Genomic DNA, 17553 nt, shown 5'->3' with positions numbered 1-17553 from the left:
GCGCTATTAGATCAGGTTACATGTTCAGGCCTTTCAAGTGTTCCAGGTTGGACGTTAGTAGAGGACAAACATCCCAGGGGTGTATCAGAAAATATAATATTTTATTAAATTTTAATTTTTATATAAATGAAAAATATAATATATATGAAGTACCTACTGATTTTGCTCATTGCCCTATGCCAAAGAGCTGCAAATCATAGAGTTAGAGCAAAACAAAACAAAGCATATGTAGGTAACTAGGCTCTTTGCTTCTTGACTTATTCACTTCACGGTTGTATAAAATATAAAGAAAACTTTGGTTCTTTCAAAGCATTTTAGGTAGTAACAGTTTAACATTATAAATACAACGTTTGTGCACTCATATTGAAGGTAATAATTATTTCACTATCCAACAAAGAGCCACCGTTTGACATTTTCGACAAAGGGTATTTTATATTGTGTAGGTGGATTATATACTTAGTGGATATTTTCTCATTTTCTAAAATTTTGCCAATTAGCACCTCAAATAATTAACCATCCTTGACTTCTTTCGGATTCGGCATCTGCCAATGTTGATTTGGAATTTTCTCACATAATTAGAGTTCATAATTATCATGCGATACTTAATTCAAACAAACATTGGAAAACACCTAGTTCAAGTTTAGTAAAATCAAATTGAAAAATATACCATTTTCTCAAGGTCGATTTTTGTAATAAGTATAATATCTACCTATGCGAAACGGGGTTTTCTGCATAAGCGGTAAAGAAATCTAAATATCAAGCCTGTTTAGTAGTAGAAAAAACCTGGATTTGATAATCTTTGTGCTAATGAACAAGCAAAAAAAACATACTTAAATTTACAAACAAATTAATTTAAAAATGCATATATTATAGAACATAAAAACACTACATTATAACCAATAGAAAACATCTTTTTTGAAAAAACTAAGACACCTCGCAGTAATTGAATCTGCATTTCTCAGGTTTCGCGCCACATAGACCACTATGCTAAAGGCGCCATTCCTAATTGCGACAAACCATAACTAATGGCTCTTAATCTCTGAAGCACTTTTCAAAACTTCTATTGGCTATCGGGTTTTGTATTTTAAATTAACGTGATAAGAGCCATTAATATTTTAATTGGTTATAATATATTTTCTCAAAAGTGTATTAAAAATTATATGTGTTCAATAATTAGAATGTTACATTTTTAAATCATGTGAATTATTCGATGAATAAAGTGGATAGTTAATTAAAATATATTACATATTAAATTAAACCTTTCTAATTATTCTGTATTTTTTCCCCGATTTTTTATGATAATACTTTTTTAATAATTTAGTAGTAACATAAATTTTGGAAACCAATCCTCGAGACTACATCCGAAATCCACAGTAGGTTTAGATGGTATTCCTCCATGGCTACTGAAGGAAAGAATGAAATGACTTTTAAGTGATCCTTTGTTGTATAATTTAATCTATGTTTGAGTAATTTACTTTGCCTGATTGTTGGAGCTTAATTCGTATAAGACCGGTGCATAAAAATGGCTTGGTTTTTGAAGCAACTCAGTGGCTGTTCTGTCTGCACCGGTCAAACTATGTGAGTACATTTTACATACATACATAATGTGGATGGTCAGCTGACTGATGCTTAACATGGATTTCGATCTACTCGATGAACAGTTACAACCTAATAGTATAGTACACTGAGTATATATCTCGTTCACTAGATAAAAATTGTCAAGTAATGTTATTTTGAAGGGTACTAGGGTTTTTCGAGGTAAAATTAACCCCAGGCCTTATTGGATAAGAAGCTCTTTTTGTTAGTCAGGAAACACAAAAAATATAATAATTTAATGCAATTCTGTGCGTGAATTATCATTTAAATATATTATCAAACATCATTATCACATCCAAATTATTCGCACCAATAGTATACCGTGGAGCTAGATTACTTATAAAATAGGTATTTGAAAATGTAACTAGGTAATCCACAAGTAAAATAGCTCCAAGAGCGACTTCACTGTCAGTGAAAATTAATCCTGTATGTTTATCTCAGTTAACTTGTCTTGGTGGTTGCATTTGTGTCTTTTAAGACTACGAAGATGCAAGAAATTTTTAAAACACACATGACATTGGTGTGGTTTTTCTATATTGTGTGTTTTTTTATGTTTTTTGAGGGCACTACTTTGGACAAACTTTTTAGAACACAAATCGCATTTATGTGGTTTATCACCAGTATGTATCATTTTATGTCTGTTGAGAACACTAACTTGCCGAAATTTTTCAAAACATACATCGCATTGTTGTGGTTTTTCACCAGTATGTGTCATCTTATGCATTTTAAGACTACTAAAATGCCGGAATTGTTTAAAACACACATCGCATTGATGTGGTTTTTCACCAGTATGTGTCATTATATGTCTTTTGAGAGCATTCAATTCTAAGAATTTTTTTAAACACACATCGCATTGATGTGGTTTTTCACCAGTATGTGTCATTGTATGTCTTTTGAGATCATTAATTGTAATGAAATTTTTAAAACAAACTTCGCATTGATGTGGTTTTTCACCAGTATGTGTCATTTTATGTGTTTTGAGAACACTAAGATGCCGAAATTTTTTAAAACATACTTCGCATTGATGTGGCTTATCACCAGAATGTGTCAATTTATGGCTTTTAAGATACTTAATTTGCATAAAGTCTTTATAGCATATATCGCATTGATGAGGACCGTCTTCCATCGTACGTTTGGTTGTATTGGTTGTCTGTGCCATCTTGTTGTTCGCCAGGGAATTGTCATCAGTTTCTTTTTTAACAATGTCCAGTGGTTGACTGTTGGTATCACATACTGTCAAACGATGCTGAATGGATACCTACGAAAAGAACAGGGTTGATATATTCAATTCTAGAAAATTAAAATAAATATAATCATTATTAAACGTTCATGTCATGTAGGTATCGATATTTTTACGGAAAATGATGTTATTTTTTACAATTTAAAGTTATATAGCGCATAACGGCCCACATACTCAGCGTAGGTCAAAATCAAGCTTTTATGGTATTTTCAGAGCATAACCCTGGGCATCCTTTAATCGTTGTAGATAATCTATTAATTATATAATTTTGTAGCTTATCCTTTGTATTTATTTTAAACATTTGATGACTGCATATAAAGTATTTTTATTACATAAAACAGTATTCTTTTATGTAATAAAATGCCTAATTCTTGTCAAATTTTGGATCAAAAAGATTATAAAATATATTTTTTTATCGTAAGAATGTCACTATATAATGTTAACATTAATTTTACTAATGGTTGTGTAAATGCGTTTAAATATTAATGATTCTAAAAAATCTTAACACCACTGCACATGGACGTACTGAAATATGCCTATATTCTTAAACATTAGAGCGAGAAATTTAAAAGAATACTATTTTATGTAATAAAAATACTTTATGCAGTCATCAATTAATGTTTAAAATAAATATAAAGGATCATAAGGCTTTAAAATTATATAAATAGATTATCTACAACGTTTAAGGAATGTCCAGGGTTATGCTCTGAAAATACCATAAAAGTTACATTTTAACCTATGCTGAGCAGGTGGGCCATTAAAAAACAATTTTTATAATTGAACATGGTTACCTGGTCTAATGGCCAGTATTGTGCATGAGAATACACAGCATGATGAGTCTCATTATCAATTTCGGGGATTGCGTTATCAACAAATTCTTCCTTGATGATGACTCCTTCATTGTCATTCTCAGACTTTATATTGAAGAGACCGATTTCACGCTTCTGAAAATAACAGCATTATTAATGTTTCAGAACAGTATCACCATTATTATCAGCCGGAGGAGGCATCAATGACCGCCAATTCATGACTGCATTTGGCAAGCGAATGTTTGGTCACGGATCTATATTCTGCCACAATTCGAGTACTACTAAGTTAGGAGGTATTGGCGGTTCACAGTCGATACATCAAATATATTGGGAGGTAATACAAAATGACAATATATTATTCTATAAATGAGAATGTACAAATATATGAGGTACCTCTGAATCCTCGTGCATACTTTTATGGTCCTTTAAAAAATGCTCAGATAAAAAAAAATTCCAACACACGTTGCAAACAAAATTTCGATCGAAAAATGAAGCTCTGTTTAACCTTAGACGGACTTCTTTCGCAGGTAAAAGAGCTATTTCATTTTGAATGTCCGGTTCTTGAACTTCAATTTTAACAAACGACTGTGCATTTTGTCTCTCAAGGATATCAGGTGCTATTATAAGATCCATCTCGCGGTTCACGAACGGGGTCTGCCAAGAAATAAAATACAAACATTAATTAAACAAATCATACAACACTATAAAAACACATTTAAAAAATCGGTGTCTACTTATGTACGCGCGTTAGAAGTTATACTTCTTTGGCGTAACAAAACAAATTAAGCCGTTACCTGAGTCTATTAATATTACAGTGGATTAGGTTTATGAAAACGTACGCGAATCATCTGTGTCTCATATAGCACATGATAATTGTAATTTAATCATTGTAATTGACCAAAACTCATCTTTGCCATACAGCGGTTATAATCGATTCCGAAAAGCCCTTGATGAATAATTAAAAAATCAAATTTTAATATATTTTTTGAATTATTTACCAACTCAACATTCACAAAATTTACTCATAAATAATGCTTACATAAATATAATCTCAAATCTTGCATCTATACACTTTTCTGCAATATAAATAAGTTTTATGAATATAAAATAACAATGTAGAATGTTAGTCTCCAAAATTTTTTTTATAAACATACAATTATATTTATTATGACACAATATCGGTTATATTTACAACACGTGCTCTTTACTTAGTTGTATTAAACGACTAACTAAATGACACTATGCACATGCGCATGTACCCTGGAGACCGAAATGAATATAATCATGATAATAAATTATGTGTTCATCGGCGCTCGCAACTTCCGTCACACGTCAAACGTGTTACATCGACGCGCTCAACTTCGTCACACGACAAAAATACATTCCGATCTGTTTTCCCAAACGGGCCAAAAGAAGTATAACTTCAATAAAGTTTCCCGAATGTGACCACCCAGGTTTTGTATGTTCACTCTTTAATGAGCGCGTCAATGAGACGCCCTTGCAAAAGAAAATTGGACAGTTCCACATTCAGTTTGGGCGCAATTGCATTCTAACGATATAAAATCTGATAACTATTCCAAACACTGAAACCATAGTATTCAGTCGACACTTATTTGCTACGGACCACCTCTTCTATTGCGCCGTTCAATGAATGGCTACGAATACCTTACGAACAGCCTGAAACTATGTACGCATCAAATCCATCCAAATCAAATAAATCATTTCTTATACACATGGCAAATCAATTTGGCGTAGGTATTACCTCCTAAACGAACTCTCGGTTGAAATCAACTTTCCGATTATCATTCTCATAGTTTATCAGATTCATAATGTACATTATATGTATATTATGTATCGCAATGATTTGCATTTTTTTTTAAATAGCAAAACGGCTAGGTACTTAAGTTAATAAATAAAGTAAACGTAATGCATTTGACTTTACTGATTAACTGCTTGTATGTCAATATAAAATTGATTACCTACTAACAATAGCTTCTAGCTTACTTAAGAGCATACTTCAATGAAACGGCAAATAATTTTCAACTATAGGTGCGACGAAATTTCGGACGCGCTGGCAATCGGAGAGCGAAAGTCGAGCTATGAACACGTCAATTTGTTTTGTGATGGCGACGGGGGAATTAATTCTTAAATCGTGTAAAGATGACTAAAAAGTTACATATTTACTCGAAAAGCAAAACATGTCAATGGATATATTATTATTATTACTCATAGAACAATAAACATAACATTAAATGGACGCATATTGAATTTGTATAACAAAGTATGTTTTGTTCTGTACGTGTTGTTTGCACAATCTTCGCGTCGCGTAATCACGATCGTTTTAGACCGTGCCCTAGCTGAAGAATAGCCTGAACACAGCGGCAATAAGATCTCTTGCATTCGCTACCAAATAACAACAAATACAGAAAGCGTTTCAAAATTCAAAATCTTTCAACAGTTGAATAAAACACACTCAACTGACTACGGGTAGGTACCTAATACGATACACTGTGTCACTAAACAACAGGTTTTATGTCAGTTAAGCCATCCGCTCACGCAGAAACTAAAATATTTTATAAAACGCAGAACTTGTTGGTGATGGAACTCATAAACTGGTCAGTGACTGATGCTCCGCACACGGCGCTACTAAAACCTAATAATCTCATAACCTCAAACTGTCAAACCCATTGTCTTTCCTACTTCATTCTAAGCTTTTAGCTTTACATACCTAATATCTTTACGGGAATATTCTGGCAGCCTGTATTTATACAGGCAACAGTATTTCTCAATATCTGCCACGTATTTTAAATTAAAAATCGGTTCGCCCATCTTTAACTTTTGACGTCTTGGCCAGTTATTTCTTGATCAGTTCAGTCCAGTGCTACCAATTTTGGTAAGAAAATATGACTTTTTATCGAATCTACTGATATTGGTACCAATGTTTTATGGGTGACTGAAAACTGAGATACATCCCTGTAGTCTCCCGACTAGCATGTCGCGTCTCTTTGGTATCTGTCGCGGATGTTTTGAAACTGAGAGATTCCAGTCTTGAAATACATTAGCTGGATACTGGAGTTTTAGTATTTTAGTGAGCGGATTGCCTAAGTAACGTAGTGTTACACCCCTGAAATGGTTCTGGCCTCTTTAGACCTGCAGAGGAGATATCCCCAAATGGGGATGATTTGGCGGTGTAACAGTAGGTACCTACGTAGTGTTTATTTTTGCCGTACTGGTATCGCAAATTCGAAGAAAAACCACAGTAAGGTAGGTATCTATATTTGTTGTTGTTATTTGTCAACAAATCTGTTTATCCTAGTCTAAACAAATAAGGTAACTACTTACCACTTTCAAAGATACATAATTGCCGTCGTCCTCGATGTTTTCCTGTTTGACTGACACGTCAAATCGACCTTCGCTTTTGAAGGTATTTGGTACGTCAATCCATTGGTATGCACCGTCGCTGACCACCTCCGCCGTTTCTCCAACCCATATGTCATCCTTAATTTCGGTTTTTACTTCCATTTTATGCGGTATTTGATATCAAAAGTGTCTTAAGCTTCACGACCTCGGGCGTAGTACAGATGACAGGAGTGTGCACTACAAAATGGCCGTGAATAATTTGTGACCAGATAATGATATAGTAGAAATCTACTAAGTCTACCGCTACAAAATGGCGTTGAATAGTATGACCAGATATACTACAATACATATTTATTGATGGAATCAATATTTCATGATAAAATTTTTTTTAAATAATATTTGCAGCAAAACTGGTTTGTGTTATATTCATAAATGTTAGAAATTAAATTTCTATGCTGATCAATGACTGCGAACCAATAATTAGTCAGAATGGAAATTATTATACCAAACTTCTATTCATTCTAAAGATGTGAATCTTCAACCTTTTAGTTTCAATGTCATTTTTATTACATGTGAATCTACAAAATTTGTATTAATATGTTATATTATGTATAATATAGTATTATATGCTTAGAGCAACCGTATATTGAGCTTCGAAAATAGATGTTTGATACTGGGTGTGCGGTGGGGTATGACTTTAGGAGCAACGAGGAGATAAGAGAACGCACCAAGCAGCCTCTCATCACGCTGAAAGTGAAGAGGCGACGTTGGACCTGGCTCGGCCACGTGCTGCGGATGCCAGAAGAGAACCTCAACCTGGCTTACTTGCACTTCAAGCCGACCGGATTCCGGCGTCCTGGAAGGCCGCTAAATACTATCTACAGTGTGTATACGGCGGAGCTACGGGATGCTGGTTTGACTTGGAACGAAGCAAGAAGACTGGCGAGCGACAGGGATTCATGGAGGCGCCGCGTGGTGTCCAAATGCCCCAATTAAGGGTCGGATATGGCCAAAGAAGAAGAGATTATTTAAAAAATGTTTTTAATATTATTGGCGTGAGAATGTTTTACTTATATTAAAATGACCAGGCTTTAAAACAGTTTATTTACAAAGATACAATAATTATTAATAAGTACATTATTCAATAGATATTCAGCCTTACAGATTGAATTGCAAAAATAATATACTTTTGCAAAAACCAATAAATAAGGCGATATAGGTATTACTTACAATACAAACAATGATTCGGTTGGTCGATGGTGTGCGGATGTTTACCCCTACTAGTGCAACTGTCTAATTACCTGGCTGATATACGTATTCGTACGCATCCAATCAACGAACCGAATCATTGTTTTGTTTTTACTGTACACGGTTATTCAATACAGGGCATTATTGACCTCCGTCAATGATTTTTTTTCCATTAACTTTAGTAAAATAGTATTAAATCAGGGCTCGAAATGGACCGGAACGCCCCGGAGCGCCGTTCCTGTTCGTGAAATCGGTAAAATTTTCGCTCCGTCTCGTGGAATAAATAATTTGGCCGTATGAGCTATATAAGCTATATAATGGAAAATCTAACACACTTATATTTATGAAAAAAAACACAAACTTTGATAACTTTACTATGTAAAAATCTTCAGAAAACTGTCGAGCGCTCCGATTCGTAAATTTTTCCATTTCGGGCGCTGTATTAAATACATTATTAGCATTTATTTAGGTAGGTAACTTTCTATCTATCTAAATCTTATAAAAATAATCATTTTCTGCATTTCGATAGATTTTCAATATTTTTTTGTACGTATGGTTTTTTTGGTAATTTGAGAATTTGGAGATAATTACATAATTTTATTATTGTGTGAAATTGAAAATAGTTTTGATGTAAAAGTAGGTAAGTACGTATTTTGAATAGATTATGACCTTAATATGAAATAGTAAAATATTCGTACATTAGCGGCTAGCCAAACTTTAGTTAGGTAACTACCTTTCATATAAAATTAATAATAATATCATTTGTAAGATTTCTTGATCTTCTTCTTCCACGGCGCTACAACCCGGGGTGGGATTTGGCCTCCTCCACTCACTCCGGTCTTTCGCCACACTTCTCCAGTTACCGGGTCTTACTATATGAAGCCAGTCCACTTCTACGGTGTCAGCCCATCTCCTTCTTGGACGGCCTCTGGGTCTCTTCCGTTGGTGTAGCCACTTCGTCATGATCCTTGGCGCTCTAACTTCCGGCATTCTCTCCACATGTCCCGCCCATCGTAGTCTTTGGGACTTACAATATCTTATGATTATTTGCTGTTCAATCAGCTCTTCTAACTCGTGGTTCATTTTTCTACCTATCATATAAAATTAATAATATCAATTGTAAGGTTTCTAGATCAGAGATCTTCAATTATTATAGGTCTATAGCAGTTCCTTCAGCTCCAGGTAATTTATTTGATTCTGTATACACAAGGCATTATTAATTTTGATCACTATATTTGAATACAAAAGCTTTTTACCAACATTTGGCGCGTCATATTATTTCATATTATGTTATTAGTGGGTACGAGATGTTTTTAAGTTATGTATATTCAGTATATATGGAACAATGGCATTATTAATGGACAACGCATTCAGTACAGTAGCTAGCAAGTAAATTCGCACATAGCGACATTCACACATGTATAGGTCGACGTCACGGGACAAAATTTGGCAATTTCCATTATGAGATATCACGCATCGGGAATTTATAGCAATATCATCTTTATTGTAATGGCGTTAGAACAGTGTTTCTAGTGTCAATGTTCATTTGAGCGAACGATATTGATATTAATATATGAATTATTATGCCATTCGGCAGACCTGACAAAAATCATCGTGAATTTATAGCAATATCACCTTTATTGTAATGGCGTTAGAACAGATTATGCCATTCGGCAGACCCGACAAAAAAGTAAGTGCCATTTTTTTCCAGATGCTTCGTCCATACTAATGTCATTGATATGGAATGACACATTCTCAAAATCTTGTCAATTATTCTTTGAATATAAAAAATAGTTTAGTAACATAATTAGTTTTAAAAAAAGGCACGAAAGACACTTTGTGAATAGAATATTTTGTGAACAACATAATATTTAGACATCGTTTGTAATTTGATGCAAATATGGGAACACTAAGCGTATAGTCATAATATGAAAAAAACAATAATATATGAATGTATCTCGATATTTTTATTTATTTTGAATTAAGTGAACAAATTCGCTGTATTTTTATTTAGCGTGACAAATACTAAATAGATTTATAACTTATTACCAAAAACAATTACTACCTACGTATTAAAAAATTAAAAAACATAACGAAGAACGAATTGAATTTACAAACAACATCAAGGTATTATGAATTCTTTTGCAGTCCTATTATCCATTTTATACAGTCGAACAATACATGGCATAAATTTGATTCGTTTAAATATATCAATGAAAATATATTATAATATTTATGAATTGCAATGAAATGTAATAATGTTTTACTCAGATATCAGTGATTATTTGCACCAAAATAAAGACCCCGCAATTGTTACATAAGGGTAAATTTGAAAAAGTTTAACAAACCTATTACATTATTTAGTTGCAATCATAAATAGTTAACAATGCACTATCAAGATTGGGGAAGGGGCCCCTTTTCTTGTTTGAAAGCCACATTTATACATGTGTAATCAAATTGAGGAAAGAAACTTCAATTTAAAATTTTAGTTATGTTCTGTAAAAATATATTACTTATATACATATCATAACCTTTCTAATTATTCTGTAAATTACGTTTTTTTCCATTTTTTGTGATAATACATTTTTAACAATTTACTAGTACATACATTTTAGAAACCATTACTCGAGACTATGTACAAAATCCACAGTAGGTATGTGGGTACCTTACGGATCTTTAGGCAGAGTGTATATTTAAGTTAGCATCTTAGTTTGTTTTAATACCCTAGAACTATGTTACTTTGTAATATAGCTAGTATTAAAAGTATGTCTTTCAATATCAATTTCAAATCATTTGCCAACGGCACACTCTGCGGTCAGTGAACTCGGATAAGCAAACCGCCTCACAATAACATATATAATTTTTTCTCGCTAAATTCACTGTTCATAAGAATTCAGGAATGCAAACGCATTAATAACAAGTCATTATTATTGCCAGAAAATTACTGGTCCGAACGTGAAAGAATGCAATAGTGCAACTTTGTATCATGAAATATATTATTAATTAATTTATAACGCTATGTCGTAATGCAAACAGAGACAGTTTTCTACGAATTGTTTACCAGGGCATGAACTCTCCATCGGTCATGCGGTAAATAATGACATGCATCCACAGGTCGGTCGCCCCAAGCCAACTTAGTATTTCCTTTGTCTCAAATCACTATAACAACCAAGGGGGCGCGAGATTAAATCTACACAAGTAATAAAGCCATTCTAACTTCCGGTCGCGCATCTACGATCTAATGATTAATAATTTTCTCACACCGCATCTCCGTAATTATTAACTATAAAAATCACTCAATATCATAGTACGTGTCTGAATTAAAAATTGTATCATTTATGGCTAAGGGAAATAAACTGGGCTACTTTATCACGCACAATCCTTCTACTCATTGGAATCAACCTACCCCGTCTCACTCTCGCTTACCGTAGGTTAAGATGGTATTCCTTTATGGCTACTGAAAGGAAGGAGGGAAACAACGTTTAAGTGATCATTTGTTGTATGACTTAATCTATGTTTGAGTAAATTTACTGTGCCTGATTGTTGGAGCTTAACTTGTAGAAGACCGGTGCATAAAAATGGCTTAGTCTCTGAACCAACATTCACCCAGTAGCTGTTCTGTCTGCACCGGTCAAACTATTTGAGTCCATTTTACATAAATACATAATGTGGATGGTCAGCTGACTGATGCTTAACATGGTTTTCGATCTACTCGATCAACAGTTACAACCTAATATAGTACACTGAGTATAAATCTCGTTCACTAGGTAAACATAGTCATGTAATGTGATTTTGAAGAGTACCAGGGTTTTTCGAGGTAAAATTAACCCCAGGCCTTAATGGATAAGAAGCTATTTCTATTAGTCAGGAAACACAAAAAATATAATAATTTAATAATGCAATTCTGTAAGTGAATTATCAGTTAAATATATTATCAATCATCATTATCACATCCGAATGATTCGCACCAATAATATACCGTAGTGCTATATCAGTTAAAGATTAGTATTTTAAAATGTAACTAGGTAATCTACAAGTAAAATAGCTCCGAGTGCGACTTTTCCCTGTCAGTGAAAATTATTGCTGTGTGTTTATCTCACTTAACTTGTCTTGATTGTTACATTGGTGTTTTAAGACTACGAAGTAGCAAGAATTTTTTAAGGCACATGAGATTGATGTGGTTTTTCACTATCGTGTGTCATTTTATGTTTTTTGAGGGCACTAATTTGGACAAATTTTTTAAAACACAAATCGCATTGATGTGGTTTATCACCAGTATGTACCATTTTATGTCTTTTGAGAACACTAATATGCAGAAATTTTTTAAAACATACATCGCATTGATGTGGTTTTTCACCAGTATGTGTCATTTTATGTATTTTAAGAACACTTATTAGAAGAAAATTTTTTAAGCATACATCGCATTGATGTAATTTTTCACCAGTATGAGTCATTTTATGGTATTTAAGACTACTAAAATGCCGGAATTCTTTAAAACACACATCACATTTATGTGGTTTTTCACCAGTGTGTGTCATCATATGTCTTTTGAGAGCATTAATTTCCAAGAATTTTTTTAAACACACATCGCACTGATGTGGTTTTTCACCAGTATGTGTCATTGTGTGTCTTTTAAGATCATTGATTCTAATGAAATTTTTAGAACATACCTCGCATTTATGAGGTTTTTCCCCAGTATGTGTCATTTTATGTCTTTTGAGAGCACTTGCATCTAGTATTTTTATTAAGCATACATCGCATCGATGTGGTTTTTCAGCGGAATGTGTCTTTTTATGGCGTTTGAGATACTTAACTTGCATAAAGTTTTTATAGCATATATCGCATTGATGTGTACCGTCTTCCATCGTACGTTTGGTTGTATCGGTTGTCTGTGCCATCTTGTTGTTCGCCAGGGAATTGTCAACAGTATCTTTTCTAACAAATTCCAGTGGTTGACTGTTGGTATCACATACTGTGGTGAAACGCTGCCGAATAGAAACCTACGAAAAGAACAGGGTTGGTATATTCAATTCTAGAAAATTAAAATAAATATAATCATTGTTAAACGTTAATGTCGTGTAGGTATCGATGTTCTTATGAAAAATGATGTTATTGCTTACAATTTTAAGTTATATTGCGCTTAAAAAACAATCTTTACAATTGAACATGTGTACCTGATCTAATGGCCGGTATTGTGGATCGGAGTAGACAGGATGAGGCGTCTCGTTATCGATTTCGGGGTTTGCGATATCAACCAATTCTTCTTTGATGATGACTCCTTCATTATCATTCTCAGATTTTATGTTGAAGAGACCGATTTCACGCTTCTGAAAATAACATTATTATCAGCCGGAGGAGGCATCAATGGCCGCCAATTTATGACTGCATTTGGGAAGCGATTTATATTCTGCCCCAATTCGAGTACTTACGTCTACCTTCGATAATATGTTTTATTCCCTTAGAATGCTACGCAACGATATATCGTTGTTTTTGATAATGGCCAGTAATGCTAACAACGATCGTCGTTTTGCTTTTCATGGCTGAAATGTGAAGTTGATTTGGGAACATACTACTGCACCAGTGGTACGAAACATTGTTTTACTATCTATTTAATTGTATTGTTGTGTAATATAACCCCATTCATGTTTTGTTACTGGGTAGGTTTTGAACTTATAACTATTGTATTTTTTTTCATGGCATCACCCTTGTTACAATGAAAACATTAATTCCAAATACAAATTACAGTTTACAATGTAAAAATTTGTTTAGTCAAATTTTTGGTGGAAGGACGTTTTATTTTATTTTATCCATTTGAAACAATGGGAAAGTCTTTTACTCAACTCAGTGTTTAAATTAAAGTGGATTTGTGCTATATAAAAACAGTTTCATTTAAGTATATAAAAATAATGAAATAAAATCATTTCTTATACATATTTTAAATGTTCCAATAAACAAACACCATAAAGACCCTTTTCACAAATCACGCATATTGTACGCGATATTTTCACAAGGCCACCATGCAAAAAAATTCTTTTCGGCCGGGTAGTTTTCTAATTCCACTACTTTGTATTATCCTTCGTGTGGGATAACCGATTGTTTCCAATAACTGGTAAAAATCAAAACTCTGTGCGCCGATAGTGCATTTCGCTCGCTCTCGCGATCGCCCGTATGATGGACTGAGAAAGAGATATGTAAATTACTTTTAATAGCACATGCAGCGGGCGATATCTAATTGCCTCATTATCTATTCAAAACGATAAATTAATTACAAAACGTGTTTTCATAATATTCCGATTTCACAGAATCAAATAGAGTGGTAAGGTGTCTAAAAATAATACAATACTTTAATTTATCGACAATTATTGGTAGCAATCCTCGACCGGATTTTGCACAACATCGTAGCAGCCAAAGGGTTAAGTCATGTCGCGTAATGTCCAACATGTACCATACCATGTTAAGTTGAGGACACGAAGTGATTAAGAATTTACACCATTCGCACACATTGGTTGATTATTCGACATGAATCATATTGGGAGGTATAACAAATGAGAATGTTCGAATATATGAGGTACCTGTGAATCACTGTGGAACGTCGACGTCTTCCAGCATTCGCCAAACTTTTCCAACGAGTGACAGCTTTCGTCGACGGCCGACACCTCGTGCATACTTATATGGTCCTTTAAAAAGTGCCCAGATGAAAAAAAAATATAACACAGCTTGCAAACAAAATTTCTATCGAAAAATGAAGCTCTGTTCAACCTTAGACGGGTTTCTTTCGCTGGTGCAAGAGTTATTTCTATTTTAATGTCCGGTTTTTGAACTTCAATTTTAACAAACGACAGTGCAGATTGTATCTCAAGGATATCAGGTGCTATTAAAGGATCTATGTCACGGTTTACGAATGGGGTCTGTCAATAAATACATACAAAAATTAATTAATAAAATCACACAATAAAAAAATCGGTCTGTGTACTTATGCACGCGCGTTAGAAGTTATACTTATTTGGCATAACAAAACAAAATACGCCGTTACCTGAGTCTAATAATATTACAGTGGATTAAGTTGATGAAAACGTACGCGAATCATCTGTGTCTCATATAGCACATGATAATTGTAATTTAATTATCGTATTGGTATTGGTACTTAAGTGAATAAATAAAGTAAGTAAACGTAATGCATTTGACATTGCTGATTAACTGCTTGTATGTGAATATAAAATTGATTACCTACTAACAATAGCTCCTAGCTTACTTAAGAGCATACTTCAGTGAAACGGCAAATAATTTTCAACTATAGGTGCGACGAAATTTCGGACTCGCTGGCAATCGGAGAGCGAAAGACGAGCTATGAACATGTCAATTTGTTTTGTTATGGCGACGGGGGAATTAATTCTTAAATCGTGTAAAGATGACTAAAAAACGTTACCCATTTACTTGAAAAAGAAAACATGTCAATGAATATATTATTATTATTACTAATATAACAATAAACAAAACATTAAATGGACGCATGTTGTATTTTTATGACTAAGTATGTTTTGTTCTGCACGTGTCGTTTGCACAATCTTTGCGTCGCGTAGTCACAATCGTTTTATACCGTACCCCAGCTGAAGTATAGCCTTAACACAGCGGCAATAAGATCTCTTGCATTCGCTACTAAATAACAACACAAAGGTACAGACAGCGTTTCAAAAATCTAAGTCTTTAACAGTTGAATAAAACATACCCAATTGCTACGGGTAATAAATACGATACACTGTGTCACTAAACAACAGGTTTTATGTCAGTTAAGCCATCCGCTCACGCAGAAACTAAAATATGACGAACTTGTTGGTGATGGAACTCACAAACTGGCCAGTGACTGATGCTCAGCACACGGCGTTACTAAATCCTAACAATCTCATAACCTCAAACTGTCAAACCCATTGTCTTTCCTGGTTCATTCTAAGCTTTTTCCATAATATATTTACGGAAATATTCTGGCAGCCTGTAATTATACAGGCAGCAGTATTTCTCAATATCTGCCACATATTTTAAATTAAAAATTAGTTCACTCATCACTTTTGACGTTTTGCCAAGTCATTTCTTGTTAGGTACCTATTGAAATACATTAGCTAGATACTGGAGTTTTAGGCCCGTTTCAGACGGGATACCGGTGTCGCGCTCGTATATAATAAGGATGCCCTTGTATTCGAATAAAGGGGCTTTGTATTATGTTTATGAACGCCCCAGAGCTAATGCCGCGTCTGAAATGGGCCTTAGTCCCGTCTTTTTTAGTATTCGCGTGAGCAGATGGCATAAGTAACGTAGGTAGTGTTACACCCCTGAAATGGTTCAGGCCTCTTTAGACCCCCAGATAGGGACCATTCGGTGGTGTAACAGTAGGTACGTACGTACCTAGTGTTTATTTTTGTCGTACTGATATCGCAAATTCGAAGGAAAAACCAAAGTAATAGGTAGGTATCTATATTTTTCGTTTCCTTCGATTTGAATAGTCGTAGGTTATTTCCGTTTATAAATTGACTGCTGATTTGTCAACAAATCTATGTTTATCCTAGTCTAAACAAACAAGGTAACTACTTACCTCTTTCAAAGATACACAACTGCCGTCGTCCTCGATGTTTTCCTGTTTGACTGACACGTCAAATTGACCTTCGGTTTTGAAGGTATTTGGTACGTCAATCCATTGGTATGCACCGTCGCCGATCACCTCCCCCGTTTCTTCAACCAATATTTCATCCTTAATTTCGGTTTTTACTTCCATTTTATGCAGTATTTGATATCTAATTGTGTCTTAAGCTTCACGACCTCGGGCGTAGTACAGGTGACAGGTAGTGTATACTACAAAATGGCCGTGAATAATGTGCAACCGCTACAAAATGGCGGTGATTAGTGTGACCAGATATACTACATAATATTTATTGATGGAATCAATATTTCATGGGGAAAATTTTAAAAATAATATTTTCAGCATAACTGGTTTGTGTGATATTCATAAATGTTAGAAATTAAATTTCTATGCTGATCAATGACTGCGAATCTATTAGCCAGAATGAAAATATACCTAACTTCTATTCATTCTAAAGATGTGAATGTTGAACATTTTAGCGGTAATGTAATTTTTATTACATGTGAATATACAAAATTTGTACCTATTGAAATATTTGTATGTTTATAATATACTTAGTATTATTCGATAAATATGTTTTTAATATTATTGGCGTGAAAATGTTTTATATTAAAATGTCCTGGTTTAAAAACAGTTAATTTACTAAGATATGTAGGTATAATATTCTTCAT

General features: G+C 33.9%; 2 protein-coding genes across 3 annotated transcripts; both read right to left on the bottom strand.

Annotated features, from left to right (window-relative positions):
• Positions 1 to 1844: 1844 nt before the first annotated feature.
• Positions 1845 to 7196, bottom strand: LOC147076914 (uncharacterized). The gene is made up of 4 exons (XM_085940566.1): positions 6988 to 7196; positions 4039 to 4299; positions 3628 to 3780; positions 1845 to 2854 (listed from the first exon to the last, which is right to left on the bottom strand). Exons 1-4 carry the CDS (start codon positions 7165 to 7167, stop codon positions 2015 to 2017), a joined length of 1434 nt encoding a protein of 477 aa, XP_085796692.1. The 5' UTR covers positions 7168 to 7196; the 3' UTR covers positions 1845 to 2014.
• Positions 7197 to 10201: 3005 nt separating this feature from the next.
• Positions 10202 to 17093, bottom strand: LOC147076913 (uncharacterized). Of its 2 annotated transcripts, XM_085940570.1 has the most exons (4): positions 16838 to 17093; positions 14826 to 14930; positions 13428 to 13580; positions 10202 to 13253 (listed from the first exon to the last, which is right to left on the bottom strand). In XM_085940570.1, exons 1-4 carry the CDS (start codon positions 17015 to 17017, stop codon positions 12411 to 12413), a joined length of 1281 nt encoding a protein of 426 aa, XP_085796696.1. In that variant the 5' UTR covers positions 17018 to 17093; the 3' UTR covers positions 10202 to 12410. The 2 variants fall into 2 exon arrangements, with proteins under 2 accessions (XP_085796696.1, XP_085796697.1); XM_085940571.1 differs by lacking the exon at positions 14826 to 14930 and having other exon boundaries at positions 12284 to 13253; positions 16838 to 17084.
• Between the last annotated feature and the right edge of the window lie 460 nt (positions 17094 to 17553).

This window comes from Rhyacophila brunnea, unplaced genomic scaffold, assembly GCF_057557595.1.
Source record: "Rhyacophila brunnea isolate RB1 unplaced genomic scaffold, BYU_Rbru_1.0 scaffold_13, whole genome shotgun sequence".
Taxonomy (NCBI): Eukaryota; Metazoa; Arthropoda; class Insecta; order Trichoptera; family Rhyacophilidae; genus Rhyacophila; species Rhyacophila brunnea.
This window is presented reverse-complemented; position numbering and strand designations above follow the sequence as displayed.

Excerpts from the sequence above, each read along its gene's own strand:
- LOC147076914 (XM_085940566.1), bottom strand. The coding sequence starts at position 7,167 with ATGGAAGTAAAAACCGAAATTAAGGATGACATATGGGTTGGAGAAACG. Across the intron at positions 4,300-6,987 it reads ATTATGTATCTTTGAAAGTG|ACCCCGTTCGTGAACCGCGA; the intron begins GTAAGTAGTTAC and ends ATTTCTTGGCAG. Across the intron at positions 2,855-3,627 it reads AATACTGGCCATTAGACCAG|GTATCCATTCAGCATCGTTT; the intron begins GTAACCATGTTC and ends TTCTTTTCGTAG.
- LOC147076913 (XM_085940570.1), bottom strand. The coding sequence starts at position 17,017 with ATGGAAGTAAAAACCGAAATTAAGGATGAAATATTGGTTGAAGAAACG. Across the intron at positions 14,931-16,837 it reads GTTGTGTATCTTTGAAAGAG|GACCATATAAGTATGCACGA; the intron begins GTAAGTAGTTAC and ends CACTTTTTAAAG. Across the intron at positions 13,254-13,427 it reads AATACCGGCCATTAGATCAG|GTTTCTATTCGGCAGCGTTT; the intron begins GTACACATGTTC and ends TTCTTTTCGTAG.